Below are 22,675 nucleotides of genomic sequence, written 5' to 3' on the forward strand. Positions count from 1 at the left end.
ACAAATATGTGATACAATACACGTTGTACAATGATTTAAAATCATCAAGTGACACAATAAAAAGAAATTGATTCGAGTTTTGATTATAAGTTATAGACAAAACATATTTTAAAATTTTACATAAAAACAACAACGTTTCATGTCGTTTACACAGTAAAAAATAGCGTGAATTTGGAAGGTGTAATTTTGGAAGTTTAAATATTACCTCTTTAATGTTGTCATTTTACCTCAATTACACCGAAAAAGTGATACAATACACATTTTCAGAGATAAAATTACACAGCTTTTCTGACATAAAAGATATGCCCCTTCCCAGATGTAATATTATCATGTTTTTTTTAACTGTGTATGAGAACATGAGTATTTTTTTAAAATACGGTATTATTTGAAAAAATATTGCTTTTTAACTGTAGTGCTGGATTTTTTTTTTTACAAATTTGAGCAATGACAATAAGATAAGTATTCTAAACACGCTATCAATAAAAAAATATTTAAGGTAGTTGTTCAAAAATTTGCAAACAACACTTCTTTTGAGCATTTCTTGCTCTCCAAAAATAATTTGTTTATTTTGATGAAAGAGACCTTTCACGGTCTCGCCAGTATCAACATGTGGCTATGAGACTTTGAGAGCGGGAGCGTACCTTATCTGGTACGCGTTATCTATCGACGCACGCTGATAAGCATGAAGTAGTGGAAGATACCAACCTGTTCATGAATATCCACAGTCTTTCGTGATAGTCTTAACCTGTAGGATCGATTCAAGAAGTTTTTATTAAGAAAATTTAACAGTAAATATTTCTAATGATTTGGTAAAGATCTTGTCATTTGTTCGATTATTTCAACAGTATAATGTTTCTAAAGCTGAAAACGACAAAACGAATCTTTTAGTGATGAAATCAGCATGAATCACCTAGTTCACACCTTATCGAATACATGCAATATCTTATGCGACCCGTTTTATCAAGTGTGCCTTCCGTACATGATTTCTAATCGATGAATAAACAAGTGAATATCTTTACATAGTTTCGAGAAGTAACCCTAGCCTGAAGAACTCGAGCTCATTAGTGTACTAATTTATAAACCCTTCAGTAGCCGGACACACACGATGGGACTCCACCTTAAAAAGGCCATATCATGGGGCCTCGTACTGCTTCCGCTTCTCCTCGGTTAGCCACTTTTCCGTTTCAAGCATAGTCGCACCATGACTCGTCACAATTCCTTCCACAGTCGAAGCTTACAACATTCCACCGGAGTTGATTCACTGCTACCGCGGAAACATGACCCTTCCGTCGGTGGGCTTCAACCAGCAGCTCCTGCTGGAGCTGATCCGGAAGGTCGAACGACTCAACCCAACCACACTGGACATGCGGATGTTGAGCGTCGAGTTGATGCATCGGTAAATGAAACCACTTCTTAAATGAATTGCCTCAATAGCTATGATTCACCGTAGTCTCCGTATCGACGGCATCGAAAAGGCCCCGGGGCTGCAGGAAACCGAACTGCTGACTCCGTACAGCACCCGCGGAATCATGGTCCCCAAGTACAAGCTGCTGCTTCAGTTTGTGTCCAACATTCCCGGGTCGGTGGAGTTCGAGCGCTTTCTCAGTCCGCTGGAGATCTGCTTGCTGCACCGGCTGCTGAGCAGTTCCGTCGAGCCGTATCAGCGCGGTGACGAGCGGATCGTTTGTCCGGGAACGCTAGCGGAAGTCAGGAATCCGCAGGCGCCGTGGGTGACGAAGAACAAGTGAGTTGAGCGGGTTTGAGGTTAGATCTTTAAAGGCAGCATGGTTTTTCGGTAGGAGTCAACGTAACCAAACGAGCAGTACGACGTTCGACAGACCCATCTCGAGGTGTCCGTTGGAGCTTGGAACGTATCGCAGTGATCGGTATGGTTCCATTGCGCCAGGAGTCCTGGTGACCTCGATCGCTGCAGGTTTGCAGCCGCAGAACGTGCGGATCAGCGACTTTATCTCCGCGTACAAAAAGAAGAATCCGTACGAGAATCTGGAAACAATGGAGCGTGTTGATACCAAACGTCAGCTGGAGAAGCTGTTCAGCTCGATGGAAGCGATCGACAACACGTACGTTGCCGGGTTGGCGGGTGATCTTGCGGAAGTATGCCTGTATCAGGGTCCTTACTTGGGAACGGATCTACGCGTTGGACTAGCTGGGCAGTGGAATGATACGTTCTTCCCTAGAGCTCGTCACCTTGCGGCAGGTCACGAAGGACGCTGGGAGATGACGGATAGTGAGATCTTGTCCGGGATCGATGGATACTTTCTGGCGCAGAAGGTACCAGATTTTGTGAGTAAAGTTAGACGGTTGCGGCTTTCTCAGGTATTGGATATGTACTACAGCGGGCGAGGGATTCCCATTGTCGCAATTGAGAATGTACGGGATCGGAAGCTGCACAACAGTCCGCTGAAGGCAAAGAGTCCGAAGAATACGGAACTTCAGGAGGACTCGTTGAACGAGCTGTTTAATGCTGCGGGTAAGACGAATTTCCGAAAGATCTTCGGTGAAGAACGGGATCATGGTCCGGCGGTTGGGATTGCAGAGCAATCCATGCCGGAAGACGCCAATCGAGCTTGCTTTCGAAGTCGGATTCTGCAGTCGATTGACAAGGATCGATTGAAGCAGGAAACGTTCAATTTTGTGCAAGTTCTGCAGTACACGACCGGTAGCGTCGTGGTGGAGGACTCTCTGATGAGAAGGAACTGTGATGCGGCTGTTGATCGGTTCTTCAGCTACGCGACAACGTTGGTTGGTGCGCTGTCCGATTGTAGTACGATCGGTAATTCCGATACGAAACCGAACGTTGACTTGATACTGGTGATTGATGGTTCTAGGAGCGTGTACGAGAATCAGCGAATGATCTTGTAGGTATCAATGGTGTTGAAGATCGTCTTGTTTTCTGATAGTTTCATGGTTTTAGTCACGTCGCTGAATTGATTGACATTTCGATCTACGGATCGCACATTTCCGTTGTCAACGGACAAACGGGACAGATTATGGTCAACCGAACCAACAGCATTGCCAACGTCTTCGAGCAGCTAATGTATTACGAAGGATCATGTAAGAACCCGCGATCTCTGGATCCCTTTCCCCAGATACCAATTTGTCATTTTCATAGATCCCTCAACCCTATCGCTGTCCGCGAGCTTCAGCTCGATCGTCGCACACCTGTCCGCCCAGCTGGACCATGAGCGGTCGTACCGAACGGTGGGAGCCAGCTCCCCGGTGATCATGGTCATCTCGCAGAACCAACGCGTTGCGCAGAACGACTTTGAGAGTGCCCGCCGGATGCTGACGACTTCGTTCGAGCAGTTTCCGGATCTGTATTTTGTCTTTCTCACCAACGACGTCGCTACGTTTAGTCAGCTAACGGACTTTGTAGGTTTCTTACTAAAATTGCGGATTTGCAGGGTATCTAACTGATGATCATTCGCAGACTTCGGTGGACCACAGCCGCTTCCCGTTGGAGGAGCACTACAAAATCATAGAGTCCAGCTCGGTTGATCCGCAGCCGTTTACGGATCTGCTTTCATCCACGCTGAAAGCGATTCCCCAGCGGCTGGTGGCTCCGTTCTGTCGAAGTGCCGCCAATCGGGACACGTGGCGAAACGTCAACATCCGGGAGGACTACGAGCAGTACCTGAGTCCGAACGTGGAGTTGCGGTACCGGATCAATCATCGGTTCCTGTGGAACACCGGGGATGTGGGGATTCAGTTTCAGAACGCGAACTACGGAGAGTTTACGGTTTGTGGTACGATGAACCATCAGTTTACGGATTTGGCTTGTCACAAGACTAGCTCGGACGTTGATACCGTGTGGTTTAATTTTACCGGGTTGTGTTCTGGGGAGGCGGGATCCGAGTGTAGGTCGTTGTACTTCCTGGTGCAGATGGACGTGTCTAACATGAGGTGTTTGGAGGACGATTGTCGCTATCCGGATCAGGTGCGGATCAACATAAAGCATCAGGGATTGCGGTGTCCTACGGATAGGAATGGTGTTGGAAGGGTGGTGGTTGGTTGGTCTTTTTGGGTTGTTGTAGGATTTTTTGTTTTCAAGATTCTTGGAAATAATTAAAAGTATATTATAAGTTTAGGAAGTAGCTGTATCCTGACCTTTATTGGTATTTTAATGCATAAACAATCTCAAAGTATTGTTATTGTTGTTGTTCAATAGAAAAATATCACATCCAAAATTCTACATGCGCCCCTTTCAAATGTTGCTCAAGATTTTTCATGACGAAATCCAGTCTGCTCGAACAACCGTACCTAAACAAAGCGATTCTGGTAGCTCTGCTAGCACTTTTCGTGACTGGGTGTACTAGGCCACCTGGTGGCGAGTAGCCGCAACAATTTTCACAACTGTCTCGCCCCTCGATTCGCCCGCAAGTTCTGCCATCGATCGGTAAAGTAGGCTGGCCCGTATCAGCTGAGTTGTGCAAAACAAACAAAAACAAACGAGTTCCATCTCGCTCCCTCCCACGCAAAACACGCAATCTGTCAACGTTCCCAGAGTGCATCATCGCCTACTAGGCTGTGTTAAGCCGTGTGCAACTTCCAAACTGTTTTTGCGTTGTGTGTTAACGTTGTTCGAGGTTTTATCATTGCGGTTTATGCTTCCATTATCAATTCGTTTCTTCTGATAAGCCCATTCTCGGCTGTAGTGAAGAGTTGTTCGAGTAATTGAAGTGCTATTCCCAGTTTGACGTTCGATCGGTGCTAGTCGTGCCAAAAAGTGCGTAAGTGCAAGTGAATAATTGGTGGGTCAAGTAGGTCAGTGTCCTTGCAGAGAGAAGCTACTTCATCGGTGAGTCACTTAGGCTTATCTAAACTTAATTGAAACTCAAAACTTTTAAACAAAACTAAATTTATTCACTCGGAATCGCCGTGTGTATCCGCAACCCGTGCATATCCTTAATTTCACTCTTCAACGTTTCGGTGATCAGCCGGTGTTGCTTCACCGTGGTCAGCCCCTTGAACTCGGTGGTTTCAACGAAAATTTCGTACATCGATCCGCAGCCGCCGGAGATGTCACTGACCACGACGTTCTTCGCCTGTAACCAAGCCAGAGAACAACAATATTTCATAACTGGGTTAATCTGCTCGATTGTCTCTACCCATTATCAGCAAACAACACTGATAAGAGCGCGACCACTTGGGGTGAATTTTCGCCTTCGACATACCTGCGGGAATTTGCCCTGAAGTGTTTTCCTCAAGGATTCCTCGGAGTACTTTGCCGCTCCAGCGGAGCCCGACCAAACGCGGCTGAGAATCTGAAAGTTCAAGGTTGTTCAATTTTCAAGTTTTAAACAAGAGTAAACATAACCTCCCAGAAGGATCCATCTTTCGTAACCCTCGAAACTCACCGAAATGTATCGCTTGCCAGCGATTCGTATGAGATTTGAACTCATGTTGTGTGAAAATTTGAACCTCTCAACTTCCTAAGCTGCCTCCGACTGATCCTACCACTAGAACTTACAGACTAAAAACTGGTTCAGTAATTTTTTCTCGGTGAAAGGAACCAAATCGAAAAAATATTTCGGCACCAGTGATTTTGTGCTTCTCGACTCTCTTGGCTCTGCCGGATTTGTTATGAAATCAAGCATTGCCTGCTTTGCTTCGCTCATGGAAAATGTGTTCTCACGCGGAGACAGCAATTTGGGGCGAAAAGCTCACGAGTTTGATAAGCTCGTGGTGGATGGACAGTGGGTATATTTGCATTATACAGCAAGGTCCTGAAAATTAAAAGAAATATGCGAATTTATCTTACGTTTACGTTTATTGTATGTTAAAAACGTGTTTACCTACACAGAAAAAAAATGATGGTAATATTCATCAGGAAATGGTGACAGATTTTGTGGCAAAATAAATTATAAATTTTACCCCAGAAAATGATGAATTTTCATCAGTTTTTGATGAATATTCATCAGGTTCACATTTTTACACATTTTTTATGTAATATTACACAAATAAAGAGGTAATATTCAACCTACCAAATTTTCAACATTCCAAAATTCAACTTTTTTTTCTGTGTAATATAAGTATTCAATGATTCAAAAAAAATTTCTGATTTCCTTTCATTTTTCTTGTCAAAACATAAAAAAATACAAATCTTAATTAGAAGGTGACAAAATTTTTTATAAAAATTTAACTGTTTCACCGAAAAAAAAAAACATTTCATAAAAATATACACTAAATCTAGGTTCATGCAGAGCGGATTTGATAATTCGAATTTCGTTACTTTGAATGTCCGCTAATTCGAATGCCCGCTAATTCGAACGTATTCGAATTAAAAAGCACTCAACCGTCAAAACCAGTTGTCAAACTGATGTTGACGTTTCAACACCATTGTTCGACGATTTCCGAAAACGTGGTTTCAAGCTTTTGACAGCTGTCAGTCGTTTCAATAAGCGGATTGCAGGGTGGCCACTCAAGTCGGGAAATCGGGGAAGTCGGGAAAAAGTCGGGAATTCGCCAAAATCCGCAAAAAATCGGGAAAAAGTCGGGAATTTATGATTTTTTGTCAAAAAGTCGGGAAAAGTCGGGAATTCTGAGCATACTTGTTTGAAAATTAGTTTTTAACTCTTGAATAATTTTGTAATATTTTGTACAATTTTCAAATTGAATTCACTCATTTCTGCTCTAGTAACATACTTTAAATTTAAGGTTTTTTTCACTATTTCAATATATTTGAGTATGGAAAAGCTGTTTAAGACATTCAAAATCTTTATGAATATTGGAGTCTTTTTTATGAATCAAATGATTGCTATTAATTTTTGTTCATAAAACAAGAGGTAAAGTTAATGAAAAACTAATATCAAAATAGAGCCTAATGACCAGCTTAGAATAATGATTCTATTTCATTTTGTCACATAATTGAATATTTAAACTTGAGTTTGGCAATGTTTTTTTTTCTTGTAAATATTTGTAATTGTTGAAGTAAATTCATTAAGTAATTTTAAATATGTTTTTTTTTTCAAATATTGCACTTGAATTTTTTTTTTGTGAGTATGGGTAAATTACCTACCATAGATAATGCTTGATTTTCAATTTGCGGAAAACTTAAATATCGAATAAAATCCACAATTGAAAAACTTTTTTACGTTTTGAAAACATAAAGAAAATATTGAAATTGCAAAAAAAATAATCCAAGAAATTTTGAGTTATTGCTAAATTGTTTAAAAACTGTCTCTTCAAACATTTCGCTTAAAATAAGTGTGAAAACATAAAATCATATCAAACTGAATTTTCATTGAAAAAAAAAACAAAACAGTTAAATACTGCATACCATACCGATAAATTGACATTGATTAAAACAATCAATATCAAAAATTACAAAATTAAAAAGGGTCTTGGCAAAAACATTTTCTTTTATGAATACCTTGAATTTTTTCTAAATCCTTTTAATGTATAATAACAGCAATTATGTTTTAATCATTCTTTGATTTAAAATGATGATGAATTTAAACAAAATTATCAAAAACTATACGTTTGCCAATTTAAAAAATACCATGGAAGTTATAAGTATTGTTGAACTATTGATTATTTTTTCAATGACTAATTGTTTGTGTTTCTACTCTGAATCATAATAATGAAATTACATTTTTGAAGTATTCTTTATTTGTTGTTACCTGTTCTATACCTACATTTTTTTCGGTGGTTAATATTGACTTTTCTTATAGAAAGTTTTTTGTTTGAAATCATTCTTTAAATAAGAAATGCCTATTTTTTTAGCATTCTGGAAAAGTCTGGAAAAAAGTCGGGAAAAAGTCGGGAATTTGAAAATGCAATTAGAGTGGTCACCCTGGGATTGGGATTTGCTCATTCGAATGCAGTTCTATTCGAATTAGCGAATCCGCTCTGTATAGTTATCTTATTTTATTTGGTTTTATCATGGTTGTGAAATTTGTTTGATTCTAATAAGTTTCTCTTGTTAAGCAAAAATAGACTCCGCTTTCAAATTTTGTAAAATTATCCGCTTTTGTGAAGTTTTGAGAAATACTGTTATGCCTGTTTTTTGCTTCAGTTACAGCGACGATCTGCTGATTGTATAATTTCCCAATTGACTGGTTTAAATGCAGTTTCACTCGAATTAGCGAATCTGTTTTGAATTACGATAAGATATTTTTTTTTTATTTTAAAATTGGTCTCTAATTTCAAACTCTTTTATATTTTTTGCTTCAATTAAAACTTAAAAATACAATACAAACATTATAAATCCGACACACATCTCAATCTGGGTGCACATTGGACTTGTTGTGCTTGAAAGCTTTGTTTTTGCTTCTTGCGCTAGCGGTTTGCAGATGGAGTCTTGGTCCGGCAGTGGTGCCAGTTTGTTGTTGTAGCCTGTTTGTATTTAAAATCGCTTTGAAAAGTATAGCTGAAAAAATATTCCGTCAATTTCCAGAATAAAAACTACATAAATAAACAATTAGATAAAATAACAAGTTATGAAAATTAAAAAAAAAAGCTAAAATTAAGGCTTATTTTGCTTTTACTGCAATTTTCGTAAATACATTTTCAATTTGGAAAATCAAATAATTTAAAGCCTAAACTAATTTATTTTAAGTTTTGTCCCTTGTACCTAAGCGAGGCCACAAAGGGCTAAACAAATGTCTAGTTCGATTTCTAAAATTTTACAGCAAAAAGTATTACCAAATGCTTTGGGCATTATCACATTTATGCTTTTGTCTCAAATTTGATTGCGCAATTTTTCACAAGGGAGATTTCAATTGTTAGTTTTTAATTAATTTTTGATTCCTGACATTTTTGTGAAAAATTATCTAGGATAAAAAAGACAACAACTTCAAAATTTATGTATTAAATGGCTTAGATAAAATGATTTTTTTTACTACAGTTCAGACTCGTTTATCCGATGTTCTCGGACGAAAATCACTTCGGATATGCGATCCATTGTCTGATTTCGTTTGCGTTGAGCTCAAAAATGACAACAAAAATTCCATAAAGCGTTTTGAAAATTTGAAATCCAAGAAGGCGGCCAAAAGGAAGTCGACGAAATATTGAGAAAATTCAATACGGTCATATAGCAGACAATCAACCACTCAAATTTAATTAAATTGGACCGCAGAACTTGAATTTGATATCAAAAGTAAAAAAAAAAATATAGAAAATGTCCATAATTTGTTTATTCAATATTTCTAACAAACCTTCAGACAATCGAACTTCAGATATTCGAACCTTGGATAATCGAGTCTGGTCTATTTTTGAAATGATATTTTTTTTCATTAAAAATAAGTCATTATTTAATAATTGCATAAGCTTTTTCAAATGTTTTAAATTTAAAATTCTTCTAATACAATTCAACGAAACTTTCCATTACTGTTTGGAACAATGCAATGCATGAAAATTACACTTGTATGCAACACTAAACTCCCGTTACAAACTTGTGTGATCAATCAAACCAACCGATTCTGAAAGTCATCATCACATCTCCCAACCACCCAGTGCACCCCAAAATCCAGAATCTCGCGGCTCGTGACCACGAAGTGGCCTCATCAGCATCCATCTTAGTCTTAAACGACACACGCGTTGGCCCACCATCACCGCGATATCTTCGGGAACGGTCGTAAATTTCCCGCGCACTAAAAAAGCCCGACTGCACAGCACAAATTCCAAGAACTGACCGGAGAGTCGTCGATGATCATCAGCTTCGGTGGAGAGCAGGGGAAAAAAGCATTTATCTGTGATGGTCCAGAAGGTGCGACTTGGCGGCTTGAACGCGTCTGATGTTTATTCGAAACGATCGAGGACGTTTCGACCCTGAATTTGAACAGTTTGGTGAAAGGTTTCAAACCGCCGAATAGATAAGTTTTGATGGTTAAAGATCTGGCAACTCTGATCACGATTATGATTACTTTTGGGGGAAATTTCAGTTTAGTGTTTGGTACCTTTCTAAACAAGTCATATTGGTAAACAGTACAAAACTTTCAAACTTTCTGTAACTAGGTTGTTTTTCCTGCAAACTGCCGTGGCAATTTCTGCGCCAACATCGAGCGTTGCATATTTCATGTGTTTATGTACAACTCAAGCCGGTGTTGTTGTTATTGTTGTGTACGGCCACCACTGCTTCTTCTGTTTCTACTTCAAACCCAAGGTTTGTTTACTTCTTTTCCCCGAAGGCCCCTGCGCTTTGTTGTTGTTTTTCTCCGTCTGCGCTTTACATCCTCGTTCCAGTTTGGTTTGTTTTCCTTTTACCCTGCCTGTATCATCTGCCTCAAGACAAGACTTCACGTCTTGCTGGGGCTACGATGATCGTCATCATCACGATCATGCACTTCTTCGTGATGATCAGCGAATGGAAGGAATCATCCGAGTGCGAAAGATCGTCGACTTGTAACTCCCATGATCATGATGAACTTCCAGGTCTCTTCTCCTCGAGCATCGTGTTCCCTGGTCTTGTTTTGCTTGCCCAACCTCCTGCTACCTCTTGATACTTCTCGATCTACGGTTTCGGTCGGGCAGCCAAAGTTGAACATCTTCCCACAGGCAAGACTCGCCCGAGAACACGGCCATAAAAAGGTGCCTCCAGAACAATAACCCCCTTCTGTCTCTGACTAACGATATAATCAGGCAAAAACCGGGATTGACTCCGGAATGTGTTGGATTTTATTAGCACTTAAAGCGCCACACGGGAATGAACCGGTTTTGGGGGAGAGCGTGGTGTAAACATCCGTCACCGCGTCCCGTCGTCCGTGTGTTTGGGTGACAAACGAGGACGCCACGACGTGCGCAGTTTCGTGTGGTATTCAGCGCAAAGATCTTGCTCTGAAAAGTGTGGTGAGAGCTTGCGTGAGTTTACTGAAGCACTTTGAACGTTTGTCGTCTCGTGTTAACGCGTCAACCATGGCTAAGTGGGCTTCTTATAGTTTGAACGAGCGCGCGTGGTTAGTTAGCGGAGTGGAGTTAACTAGCGGCGGCTTGAAATGGGAATGCGATGTTACGCTAGTTGTGTCGGATGAAAGCATGGTGATCGAAAGCAGAACATCATTATACGAGGATCACCGGATGTATCTGATGATGATTTTATCTTAGGAATCTAAAGATCGAGAAGATTTTAAGTTTAGGTGTATTACAGCCTGTAATTTACAGGTTGTTGGTAGCTTTCTCAGTCAAGTAACTGAGTTCGGAGTCTTTGAGAAGAACTGTGTTTTTAATAACCTTTTCGATTTTTTGCCTTTAGCCTTTATTTAAGTCAATAGTCCAAAAAAAATTTCGTTTATTTTTTTCAAATTTTAATAACGCCATTCCTCAAATTTACGTTAAAAAAATCGTGATTTGATTATCTGAAGTGATTTTTTTGAGGCCTTCGGAAAATCGTGTCTGGACTGCAATAGGTTCCGTTTAAAAATGAGCGCTAATTAACGGTGCACATCAACCAGAGCTTTTGCACCAAGATTTTTGTTACAGATATTTTATTATCTTCAAAACAACGGGAACTATATACATGATTTTTAATTCATCCCCAAAATTACTGTCTTCTAAGCGATTCACAACAAAATTTGTCTATTTTTACATAAGATTGTTGCAGGATTGGGTTCATAAGTTTGTCCATTTTGGAATAAGAAGAAGACAACTTCCTTGGTTGCTGTGCACCCTTAAGTGACACCGATATATAGGGGATGGTGGGGCAAGACGACCATATGGGGCAAGAGGAACAAACGCTCGTAAGGTCGTAATTTTTACAATTTTGATTATTTCCAGTATGAGGAATTGTTGCTGGCAATGCAATTAGCTGATTCTACTACCACCCGACGACGACCTACCCAAACGACGTAAACGCCACGAGGAATAGGATTCAATTAAATTTTTCAAGACCTTTGTTTTCTTATAATATTTGGATAGTACAAAATAAGGCTTAGGGTTCGTTTTAAGGCTCATTTTATCAAAATGCAATTTTTCCTAGATCAGTAGTGTCCCTACCAATGACTTGCACGTATTATAAAGTATGATTTATGTTTTGGTTATTTTTGTAGAGAGCTTTTAAAAAATCTTGTTTAGGTGGGCAAGTGTACCATATGGATTTTTAGTATGGAAAAAATTACGAATTGCTGCAACAACATATTTTATTGTGAAATAAATACATGAAAGTACTTAAAAACTGATAAACAATTGTTTAAAAAAATGTCCATACTAAATGTAGTGATATTATGAAAATTTACTATATATCATCTAAGTAATATTTTTTTTTCGTAAAAACGATAATTTTTTTAGTAAAATATTATTATTTAATCTAAATATGGAAGAAACCTTACAAATACATTCTAATCTGATGTATCTAAGTGATAACAGTTCAATTGTTAGCAAATTAACATGTTTTTTCATGCATTGTTCTTCTTGCCCCAACGGGTTGTTCGTCTTGCCCCACTAGTTGAGTAGAACGTACTGAAAATCAAAAATTTTATTTTTTTTTTTTTACATTGAAAAACTGGATTTTTTAAAAACTTGTTCTAACAAAGTCTATGTCAAGATGATTATAATAAAATCCGACAGATTTTTTAACTTTTTAATGGGTTGTAACGAGCATTTCCTTAGCTTGTTACACTTGCCTCACTTTCCCCTACTATTTTTTCACAACAGTAGTCCGATCAACAAAGTCCAAAAAAGATTTTTTTTGTTTTTTTTTCATTACTCCTGTTTTCATAAAAATATATTAAACCAAAGTTTCGCCTGCGTGATCATTTTATAAGATCATGTTAAGTGGCCTTTGTGAACCTTTATATTTTTGATAGCGTTATGAGAGATGACATCGGGTTCGGGGATGAGATTGGGTGATACAAATTTCAGAATTTTTGTGTGACCCAATCTCACCCTCGAGACACAATGTCACCCCTGATGACGGTAATATTAAAAGTCGACACAAATATTTTTGGTGAAGATCCACCTTATTGAAAGTTTTTATCAAACATTTCTGAAAACTTAAAAACTTGATTAAAGTAGAAAACTTTAAAAATAGCAAAAACATAGGTATTCAAATTTTATTAAAATTGGAGGAATAATTGTTGAAAATATCAAAAAACTGCAAAATTTCAATGGAACTAGACGTGCAATCGATTGAAAACTATTTAAAATGCATTTTCCTGTGATGCTAATAATTTTTATCATAATTGAACTAGTTGAAAAATATTTTGAATTTTTGTTAAATTTCAATGTACAGTTACCTTTTTGCAAAAAAAAAAAAAAAATATATTTTTCCATCAACACTAGGTTTTTTCTGGACTTTAGATTGAAAATTAAGTGCACTGGTATTATGATTTTACAACCTTTTTTCATGGACATGCTGATATCGTGGCTATTTAATTTTTTAATTTAAAAATAAGCCATTTTGAGAATGTCATGTTTCGTTCTCTAATATTTTAATGATGAAATTGTAAAAAATACATGCAATTAAAAACAATCATCTAAATTTTCTATTGTTATAACGTAATTTATTCGTTTAAAATAAAAGCATTTATATTTTTTTCACATATAGCCCGCAAGCTCAAGTTAGCTTAAAATGTTGGCCGCTGTTCAAAAACTTTAAGCCCCCTGTATTAAATCGAAAAAAATCACGTTTTAAAATGTTTATTTGTATAAAAAATTGTTTATGCTTCCGATTGTAATCTCAAATTTGAATCTCAAACTTTATTTTAAAAAAAATCATTATTTTTAATATTCTCCAAAAAGTATTGTTTTAAAAAAAACAGAAGGTCATTGAAATTTGTTTTTGTTTCCTTTCTTTTCAAAACTTTTCTGGGGTGACAAATTATTTTTGCTAGTTTTTTTTTTATTGAAAAATCCATCAATTGCATTTTTTTTCAGAATACATTTCAAATTTCAAGCCCAACTTTCAATTTTTTTAGCAAAACCGTATCACAAAATGTTTTGTATACAGTTATACATCTACAAAAAAAATGGTAAAATATCAATGAATATATCAAAATATTTGTTTTCCTTAAGTTTTTTTTTATCGGAACAAGAAGATCTGTTTTTCCAAACTTCACAGTTTGTGAGAAACCTGAAAAGCCCAATTTGATAAAAAAAAGATACAAAAATAAACGTTGTACCGTAATCTGGGGTAAATCGGAACTACAGTCTGAATATAGGGACAGCAGTTTTAAGAGCACTTAAAGCTTTTAAATTTGGAAACGGCTGTACACATTTTGTTGGTCTGAATCTGTTCTAACCGAAATCAACCAGAAAAATCAAAATATTGTGCTGCATCATGGTTAAAAACTGCTGTCCCAATTCGCCTAATGTATCCCGATTGACCCTAGTTTACGGTACGATGAATTTTGAAAAGTTTACATCCAAGAGACCTTCCATAAACAACGTGGTCACCTTAGGGGGGGGGGGGAATTAATTAATAAATATAATAAAATAGATATAATTAAATATAATTTGCAATTGCCTTACGATTGCACAACAATTCGACTGGTGTCAAATGCATTTTAGTCACTTTTCTCATTCAAATGTTAACCCTTGGCTAGCTATTATTTTTTTAATTTTCTTTTTTTATTCGTACATTTATTTTTGCTTACACAGCAAAAAATTCGATGGTAAAGCCGCATGCAAAAGCATGCACATCACCGTCGTCATGAAATACACTTAATATTACACACTGCATGTACAATTTTTGCAAACACAAAAAAAGTAGCAACCGACGGGATTCAAACCCAGCACCAACAGTAAGGACTGGCGCCTTAGCCTGCTCGGCCATCAGACCGATGTAAAATCGAAAGGATTAACGCATATATCAGCTTGAAATTTCGGTCCTATAGGTTTCCCATATTGATGGGCTACATATTTCAGGGTGTAATATTACATAGAATTTCATTAAAATATTGCAAAATTTATTTTAAATCCAAGCCTTTTACACGCTGCTGGATAACTACTTTTTTGCTGCTAACTTCAAGTAAATTACAACGAATAAAAAATAATAAGACTCTTGAAAACTAAAGAGATTTTAAAATAGGAAATTAATCTTTGATTTTAAAATACCTTCCAGAAATCATTCAAATCTTAATTTGGGACCGATTTAAACCTGATTTAAGCCAAGTGTTCGGAATCCCCCCACACAGCTAAAAAAGTAGTAATCCAGCTGCCTGTAAAGGCCTCGGTGTAAAATAAATGTTGCATTATTTTATGCAATTTTATGTGATTTTACATCCTAAAATATGTAACCCATCAGTATGGGAAACCTACTTGACCGAAATGTCAAGGTCATATATGCTTTTATCCTCACAGCTTTACATCGGTCTGATGGCCGAGTGGGCTAAGGCGCCAGTCCTTATTGTTGGTGCTGGGTTTGAATCCCGTCGGTGGCAACTTTTTTTTGTGTTTGCAAAAATTGTACATGCAGTGTGTAACATTAAGTGTTTATTTTGACGAAGGTGATGTGCATACTTTTGCATGCGATTTTACCATCGGATTTTTTGCTGTGCAACAAAATCCTCTTTCTACAATACAGATCCACTTCCTCAAGCTTGATGATAGCTGGTTCACATTTTCACATACTAGAAACAAAAAAAAAACAATAAATTAGATCACCTACCGTCACAACTGCCTGCTGATGCCGGTGTTAACACCCATTCTTCACGTGGAACAGCACGCACCTGCTGCATGAGTTTCATCGTCTTCATCGAACAAAAAAACAGCAGCAGAAAAATACAGTCAAAACCTAACCATATGCTAATGTGCTTAAGCTAAAGCAATTTTCGGGAAACCGAAATTGAGGAGCTCCATATTTCACTTTAAGGTCGAACATGCTTCAAACAAATTGGTGCTTGTTTTTTTTTATTTAATGTGGTTTTCAATGTAGCAAAATAACGTACAACTGATTTTGGCGATCGAACATTTTAAAAAATTCTTTACTTTTGGAAACAAGTATTTTAAATAAATTAGAATTACAAAAAAGCTGATTTTTTAAAAATTTATTTGCTTTTTTTACCCCTAGTGTACACTTTGCTCATAAAAAGCGCTTGTTTTCACCTAATTGCCCCATAGCCGCACACAAAAAGCTGGCATAAACCGACTTGTACGCGCGGCATAAAGTCTCGGAATCCAATATGGATGGTTCCGGGAATTGAACAAGAAAAGAAAAACAGGTCCCCTTTCCCCCGTGAATTAGCAGCGCCAAGTGTGTTTATGCTAATGTTACACACGCGCGTGTACGGTTGTTTATGAAAGAGAGGTTGATTATATTGTAGAAGAATAAATTTGGGTTGAATAAAATTTTTGAATTTAAGAAAACGGAGAACGGATCACATTCCACAGAAGCTACAGGAGGAGGAAGGATGCGTGGACATACCGTACCAAACGCTTTTATTTTTATTTTATTTTTTGTATTATATTGCAATTCAAGCAAAGTATGCATTTAACATTTACAAAACAAAACTTATCTCCACGGCACATGCCCACATGTCTGCGTTGAAACCAGGCCACCATCGAGGAATCCTCTCATGTTTACATTCAGTCCCGCAAAACTGCAATCCGATATGCGGCGTTCCTCGTGGAGTCCTCGAGGCCGCCACGAGCCTTCCCATAAAGTAATAAAGTTTCTGCTAAACATTCAGCTTCTCCGTCGTTGTGGAGAAGACGCAAATTCCGGCGAGGCATGTGGCCACTGGCCACCACACACGCTAATCCCTGTGGTCGTAAACAAGAACCCCCTCCTTAGCTAAGGCATCGCTGCTTTCACCAACCTGCCAACTTCCTACTCTCAAGCCTCTCCTCTACACTATCTTCCTGTAACCTTGAATATTTCTAAGTTCAAAAACCCATTCATAAAACTATAAACAACATTTTTGAGATTGTATGTGTGTATATAATGCGCCGCAGTGTGTCAGTGTAAGTGCGCGAGAGGGGGGGGACCGGGGTTCATCGTCGTTTCCCGGGGAATACAAAAATCAACGTTTAGTGACTGGAAAAATGTACACAGAAAGAGGAGATTTCCGGGCAAGGGGGATGAGGAGACTGGTTTTTGGAAAGGGGTGGCGTGCGTGGCCACTTGAATGCTAGATTTCTGGGGTAGGCAGGAAAGGGTTGATGGAGGAAAGTGGGGAGGTGATAGCAAAGTGGAATGTATACAAACAACCGGGAAGGCAGGGTTGCCAAAATATTTAATCACAAATTTCTGAAATTTCCTGAAATATTTTTAAATTTTGCAGTATAATTTGCTGAATATTTTACTGAATTTATTTTTTATTTTTTACTCGGACTTGAGTTCTTTACAAGAAACCTTTTTTTTTTATTCGGCACCTCTGACCATCCGACTGAATCCATAGTAACGTTCCTCTAGCCAACGATCTTCGCTAATGGAACACACGAGCAAACAGCAACCCATAAAGAAGGGGAGCTCACTCCTCTTCTATAGAGAAGAAGAGGAATCATCCGCATCAAAACACATCACCCTGGTGGAGAGCTAGGCTGGTCAGATGATGTATAGAAAATGGAGAGAGAAGTATGTACAGCAACAAAACAAAAAAAAAACTCGTTTTATAAAAGAGTGCGTGCCTGGGTCTGGGTGTATACAAAACAAAATTCCTCCAATTTCCGCGCGCGCCTGGTCTATGCCGAGTTTGTTTTTGTACATAAACTTACCAACGAAACGGCTTGCTGGTTTTTTCCGTTGTTTACTGGACGATGGCGAGAAGTTTCAAGAAGAAACCTGCTCAATTTCGCATCTTCCCGGAGATCGTATATCAATCGGCTGAACCTTTTGGTAAAACTTATTAAAGTCTTATACTGCCCATGTTCGCATAAATGTCCCATATGCAAAAACAGCAAGCTGAGAATAACGCATTTGAAGTTTGTCCCACACCTAAGGTTACGTTTTAAGTTTTCACGAAAAAACTTGACTTCCTCCTGATTTCTAGAACAAAGTATTGGATGTTATAGGCTTTTCTGAAAGATCTCGCGATTCTGAACAAAACTGCATCACTAACTCAAAACCGATGAAAATGCATATAGGACATATATGCGATCAGGGGCAGTATATTTCCTTATACAGTGCTGATTCGAAAAATTTCACTGTGGTAATCGAATCAAGAAACAAATATGACCCCAACCAGACATGCATCGGCACTAAGAGCTCTTCTTAACGGCACTCAGCTTGTTCAACATGGCATTTTCGTTTAAAGTAATCCTATGCTTGTTGCTAGCCAAAAACCTCTTGTTTTTGGCATGAATAATGTGTAGAAAACATTGGTTCGTTCGGAAAAAAACAATTTAGCGATATTTTCATGGTAATGTTCTCTTTAGCTCTTTAAAATAACTTCTTAAAAGCTCTTTGAGTGCGCTTAAAGGTTCTTACGCTATATCTCACTTGGCTTTCAAAATCAATTCTCAGGGTCTTCGGGAGCCTTAAAGATTAGCGTAATTAGTGTACTCTAATCACTGGCACAACATGCTTGGCATCATCTACGCGAAATGCCAAACAAGTTCTTCTAAAAGAGGAGTTAGAGCGGATGCAAGTCTGACCCCAACACTACTCTTAAATTATCTAAAACTTTTAAAAATCCAATAATTGACATTAACAGTAATTGAATTGGATACATGGGCATACAGATACAAGCCTAAATACATTGCTCATAACTGAAAATAGTACATTTTTTTCAGTGTGGTGGAAACCTGGATAGTAAATCAACTTACGACAATATTACAACGAGTCAAATTAAAAAGCTGTCAAAGGCAAACTTATGGGAAATTGGACGAGTTTCCCGGTAACTACATTTTCGAGACTGAAAATTTAAGTCTGTCATATAGAAATTGCCAAAAACCACAAAAAAAACTATTTTTTCGACATCTTAATATTTAAGCCACTGCAGTGCACTGTATCTTCCCACGGATTGAACATAAGATAATGGTCAATATGGAGACTTATATGTAAAATTGTCTGGGGAATCGATTCCCACTGTCGGTTTTCAAAAATTTTATCGTTTAGATCACTTTTCAAAAAAACAGTTTTTGTAAATGATTTTTGTATTTTTTTAGGAGAACCAAACCATGCTGCATTTTTCGTGAGTCTTTTTGTATCATCTTAGGCTATTTCCTCAAAAATTTTGAACGAAAAGAGAATCGAGACATCACCTTTCAATTTAAATTTTAAGCTTAAAAATTAAAAAATCTCGTGAAAGAGGTATGTATTTTTCTTTCAGTGTATTTTTTTCAGAAAGCTCGTCCAATTTCCTACAAGTTTGTCTTTGATCACTTTTTGATACGATGAAACGGCTTCGAGATACAGTAATTTATAAATTATAAAATACAGAAATATTTAAATAACTAACGCCCTTCTCAAATTTCATAATCGAGTTCAGCTGGCTTCATATACCCAAAAATTGCTTATATAGGCCTAGAATAACATGTCTAAAAAGCTTCATTGAAATCGGAGAGGTTCAGGTGCAAAAGTACCAGAAAAATTGTCGATTTCAGCTGGAATTGCTCCAAATCGACTCAGAATCCAATTCTGAGCAAATGTCGGCGTGTGTGGTGGGATGTTGATCAAAATGATCTCGGCACTGGCTCAACCGATTTTGTCTTTTTTAATTTCATTCGATCCGCCTTGGGGTCCCATAAGTCGCTATTGAAAATTATAAAGTTTAGTTAAGTACTTCAAAAGTTATGCTAAAAAACGATTTTAACAAAAGTGCGGAAGATTGTAAAAAGGGTCCCGGATTGTTAAACATTTTTAGAAAGGTATTCATAAGAATTTTTGGAGCCCGGGTCTTAGATATTTTAATGAAAACGTTGTCCGAATATATCATGTGACTTCTCGTTGAATAGGTAATCAAAAGACCTTTCTAACGAGTTCAAAAAATTGAAGTTCTGACAACCCTACCATAAGTTGTAAGCAAATAATTACTCTGAATTATGATGATCTGACTACCCAATCTGATGGTTTGAATAATGAAATTGATTGAACTCTGAAAGGTCCGCTCTTTTGTGTCTATTTCGGAAAGCATTACCCGCTAAATGTGAGGAAGGCACCAACCACCTAAAGGTGAATTGAGTAACGTTTTTCCTTTTAAATTTTAAAAAATAAAGGGTTTGAAGTGGGAATGGGTTATGCAGATTTTGCAAATGTCTTTGATCTACACAGAAAAAAATAATGTAAATTTGGAAGCTGTAATTTTTGATGGTTGAATATTACCTCTTTTATGATGTAATTTTACCTCAATTTAGACTGAAAAAGTGACATTACACCAGAAAAGTGGTAAAATTACACATTTCCAGAGGTAAAATTACACCTTTTTCTGACATAAAAGATGTACCCCTTCCCAGATGTAATATTACCATGATTTTTTTTTCTGTGTAATCTCGAAATTTGAAATCATCTTTAACCTCGGAAATGTGTTTAATTAAGTATATTTTAATGCGTTTAAAGAATAATGTTTTTTTTTTCTATAAAATTGAGTTCGAACCGGAAAATTAACTGAATGTTCTTTGGATAATTTCGAATTATAGTTCGGACTCGACTCATTTTTTTATGTTGTCTTGTTTTTGTTTTTCCTCAAGCATGTTTTTTAGGTCCATGAGTATATTTTTTTTTCAAAAATATCTAGAAAATCCGATAAAGTAAAGTACAAAAAGCTGAAAGTGCACAAAAGGTAGAATGGACAAATCGTCGAAAGAACAAAATGTCAATTGCGAAAAAAGCAAAACAAAATTTCTAATTACCGTTTTTGTTAACTTTCTTACAAAGATTGATATAATTAGGAAATAGTTTTGCTCCTAAAATATTTTTGAAAAATATATTTTCTGGGGAACAGTCATTTTTTTCTGTGAGATTTTCAATTCTTTCAGAAATGAGTTTTTTTTAAAGTCTGACTTCTACAATATTCTGTATATTTTTCTATTCTTCAAAAGTAAATATGTTGTAATATGTTTGTTTTCCTTTAGCTGAAAAAAAAAACATATTTTCAATTGATTTTGTTAGTTATTTCATTTTTTCAAACATAAGCAGCTTAAAAAAAAGTTTTGTATTTGTTTTTCTCTAAACATAATATTCCTTTTTTTTGTAATAATGTTATAAGAAATTTCTAAATGAACAGATCGTAATTTTCCCACTCTTTCCATCAAAAGCAGCTTCAAAAAAGAGAAAAGTCTGGATTTCAAATATATTTCAAAGTTTTTCATCCTTGACGTACAAAGTAGTTGTTTGAAAAAACGAAATTCTAAAATATTTTATTTTTTATTGAATAAAGTTTGTGTCTTAAAAATCTAGGGATGATTTTTTTTTTCTCAAATAACTCATAAATTTAAATTAAAGCAGCAGTGAAATTAAGTGACATAAAGTTCAAACCTTTCAAAATACCTTTTCAAAGCTGTTTTCAATATTTTAACGGTCAGGTTCATTTGATTTTTTTTGTAGAGATACTTTTTATTCTTTCGACGTTTTGTGCATTCGACCTTTTGTTTACTTTCGATATTTTTTTTGCATTAGATCTTTTGTTCATTCGACTTTTTGTCTTTCGAACTTTTGTCAAACATTCCAATCATTAAAATAATATCTTATCTTCTTAACATAAACAGTAATTTAATTACTTTATTTTACACGAAATTTTACCACCAATGAAAAACCTTTCTTTGGAAAATCTCATTATTCACATGAAAATAACAATTGTTGATTGTTTTCATTGAAAATATAAATCAAATGAGTTGGCAAATAAACAAAATAGACGTTTTTATTTAATATTGTTTAAATGTATTTTTAATTTCATGCAATGATTCGTCTATGTACATGAATTTAGACACTTTAACTTTAGACTTATTTAATATTAAAAAGGAAAAAATATGTAAAATAATCCCATTTGGTTATTAAAAAGGAACCAAATATTTATTTTTTATTTTATAACGTTATCCGTTTCCGACATATTAATTATTTTTAGTATGTGTTACAAAATATTCAATATATTTTTCTAAGCAAATAATAATTCAATACGATATAAGAAATATGTAACTAAACTGTGTCAGCATTTGCTTCGTTAATTTTATTTGAGAGTTTATTTCGAAATCTTCAGAATTTGATGAATAATAAGTTTAAACGTTACAATAACATCTTCCTGAATTCTTTTTAATTTTCCGGTATTCAGCTAATTTTAAAATTGTCGAAAAAAAGTTTTGTGTGTTATTCAGCGGGCCTTCTTTCTGTTTTTTTAAGCTAATGATTTTAATATACAGATAATGTATTCTTCAAGCCAGTTTTGAGTTTTTGGACTGATTTATAAGAGCTAAAGAACCAAATGTAAACATTCAGTGTATCCAGCTCAGCTTAAAGGATGTTAGCATAACGTGAGCACGACACACACGACACAATGTTTACATTAAGTTTTAAGTTCAGCTAATTAAATTTTGACTTTTAACAGTCATATCGAGTTCTCCACAATCGACAAGCCTCCATCCACTTTATTTGCATTAGCCTAAAATATTCAAACATGCTACACAATCAACCTCATTATCTTCAGGCCCTCCTAGTATTTTGAATCTTACATCAACGTGGCTAATCACAACCCAAATCGCGCTTCCAAATCCTGCGACGCATATCTATTTCAACCTTGAGAAAGGGTAAACACACCCTAAAACGCGCCAAATTTACGACTTGAACCCGTTTCACCTTTTTTAGACAATCGCTCAATTCCAAAATAGAGCCCAAATCACGCTCCCCCCT

The 22,675-nt window shown here is 36.5% G+C and overlaps 3 protein-coding genes across 5 annotated transcripts in view; 2 read left to right on the forward strand and 1 right to left on the reverse strand.

The window, feature by feature from the left end:
* Positions 1 to 709: 709 nt before the first annotated feature.
* LOC6051218 lies at positions 710 to 4,133 on the forward strand. 3 transcript variants are annotated; one of them, XM_038256669.1, is made up of 8 exons: positions 710 to 1,032; positions 1,090 to 1,166; positions 1,228 to 1,396; positions 1,451 to 1,744; positions 1,800 to 2,879; positions 2,936 to 3,075; positions 3,134 to 3,393; positions 3,452 to 4,133. In XM_038256669.1, exons 2-8 carry the CDS (start codon positions 1,106 to 1,108, stop codon positions 4,088 to 4,090), a joined length of 2,643 nt encoding a protein of 880 aa, XP_038112597.1. In that variant the 5' UTR covers positions 710 to 1,032; positions 1,090 to 1,105; the 3' UTR covers positions 4,091 to 4,133. The 3 variants fall into 3 exon arrangements, with proteins under 3 accessions (XP_038112597.1, XP_038112599.1, XP_038112600.1); XM_038256671.1 differs by having other exon boundaries at positions 1,093 to 1,166; XM_038256672.1 differs by having other exon boundaries at positions 710 to 1,005.
* Positions 4,134 to 4,481: 348 nt separating this feature from the next.
* LOC6048552 (xaa-Pro dipeptidase) overlaps positions 4,482 to 22,675 on the forward strand; it is a 150,564-nt gene continuing 132,370 nt past the window's right edge. The window contains exon 1 of the mRNA XM_038256925.1: positions 4,482 to 4,819. The gene's annotated coding sequence lies outside the window, so the exon portion shown is untranslated. The remainder of the gene's footprint in view (positions 4,820 to 22,675) is intronic.
* Positions 4,863 to 5,623, reverse strand: LOC6051220 (bolA-like protein 3). Its single transcript, XM_001867658.2, has 3 exons — positions 5,379 to 5,623; positions 5,196 to 5,285; positions 4,863 to 5,066 (listed from the first exon to the last, which is right to left on the reverse strand). Exons 1-3 carry the CDS (start codon positions 5,421 to 5,423, stop codon positions 4,881 to 4,883), a joined length of 321 nt encoding a protein of 106 aa, XP_001867693.2. The 5' UTR covers positions 5,424 to 5,623; the 3' UTR covers positions 4,863 to 4,880.

Source organism: Culex quinquefasciatus, chromosome 2 (genome assembly GCF_015732765.1).
Source record: "Culex quinquefasciatus strain JHB chromosome 2, VPISU_Cqui_1.0_pri_paternal, whole genome shotgun sequence".
Lineage (NCBI taxonomy): Eukaryota > Metazoa > Arthropoda > Insecta > Diptera > Culicidae > Culex > Culex quinquefasciatus.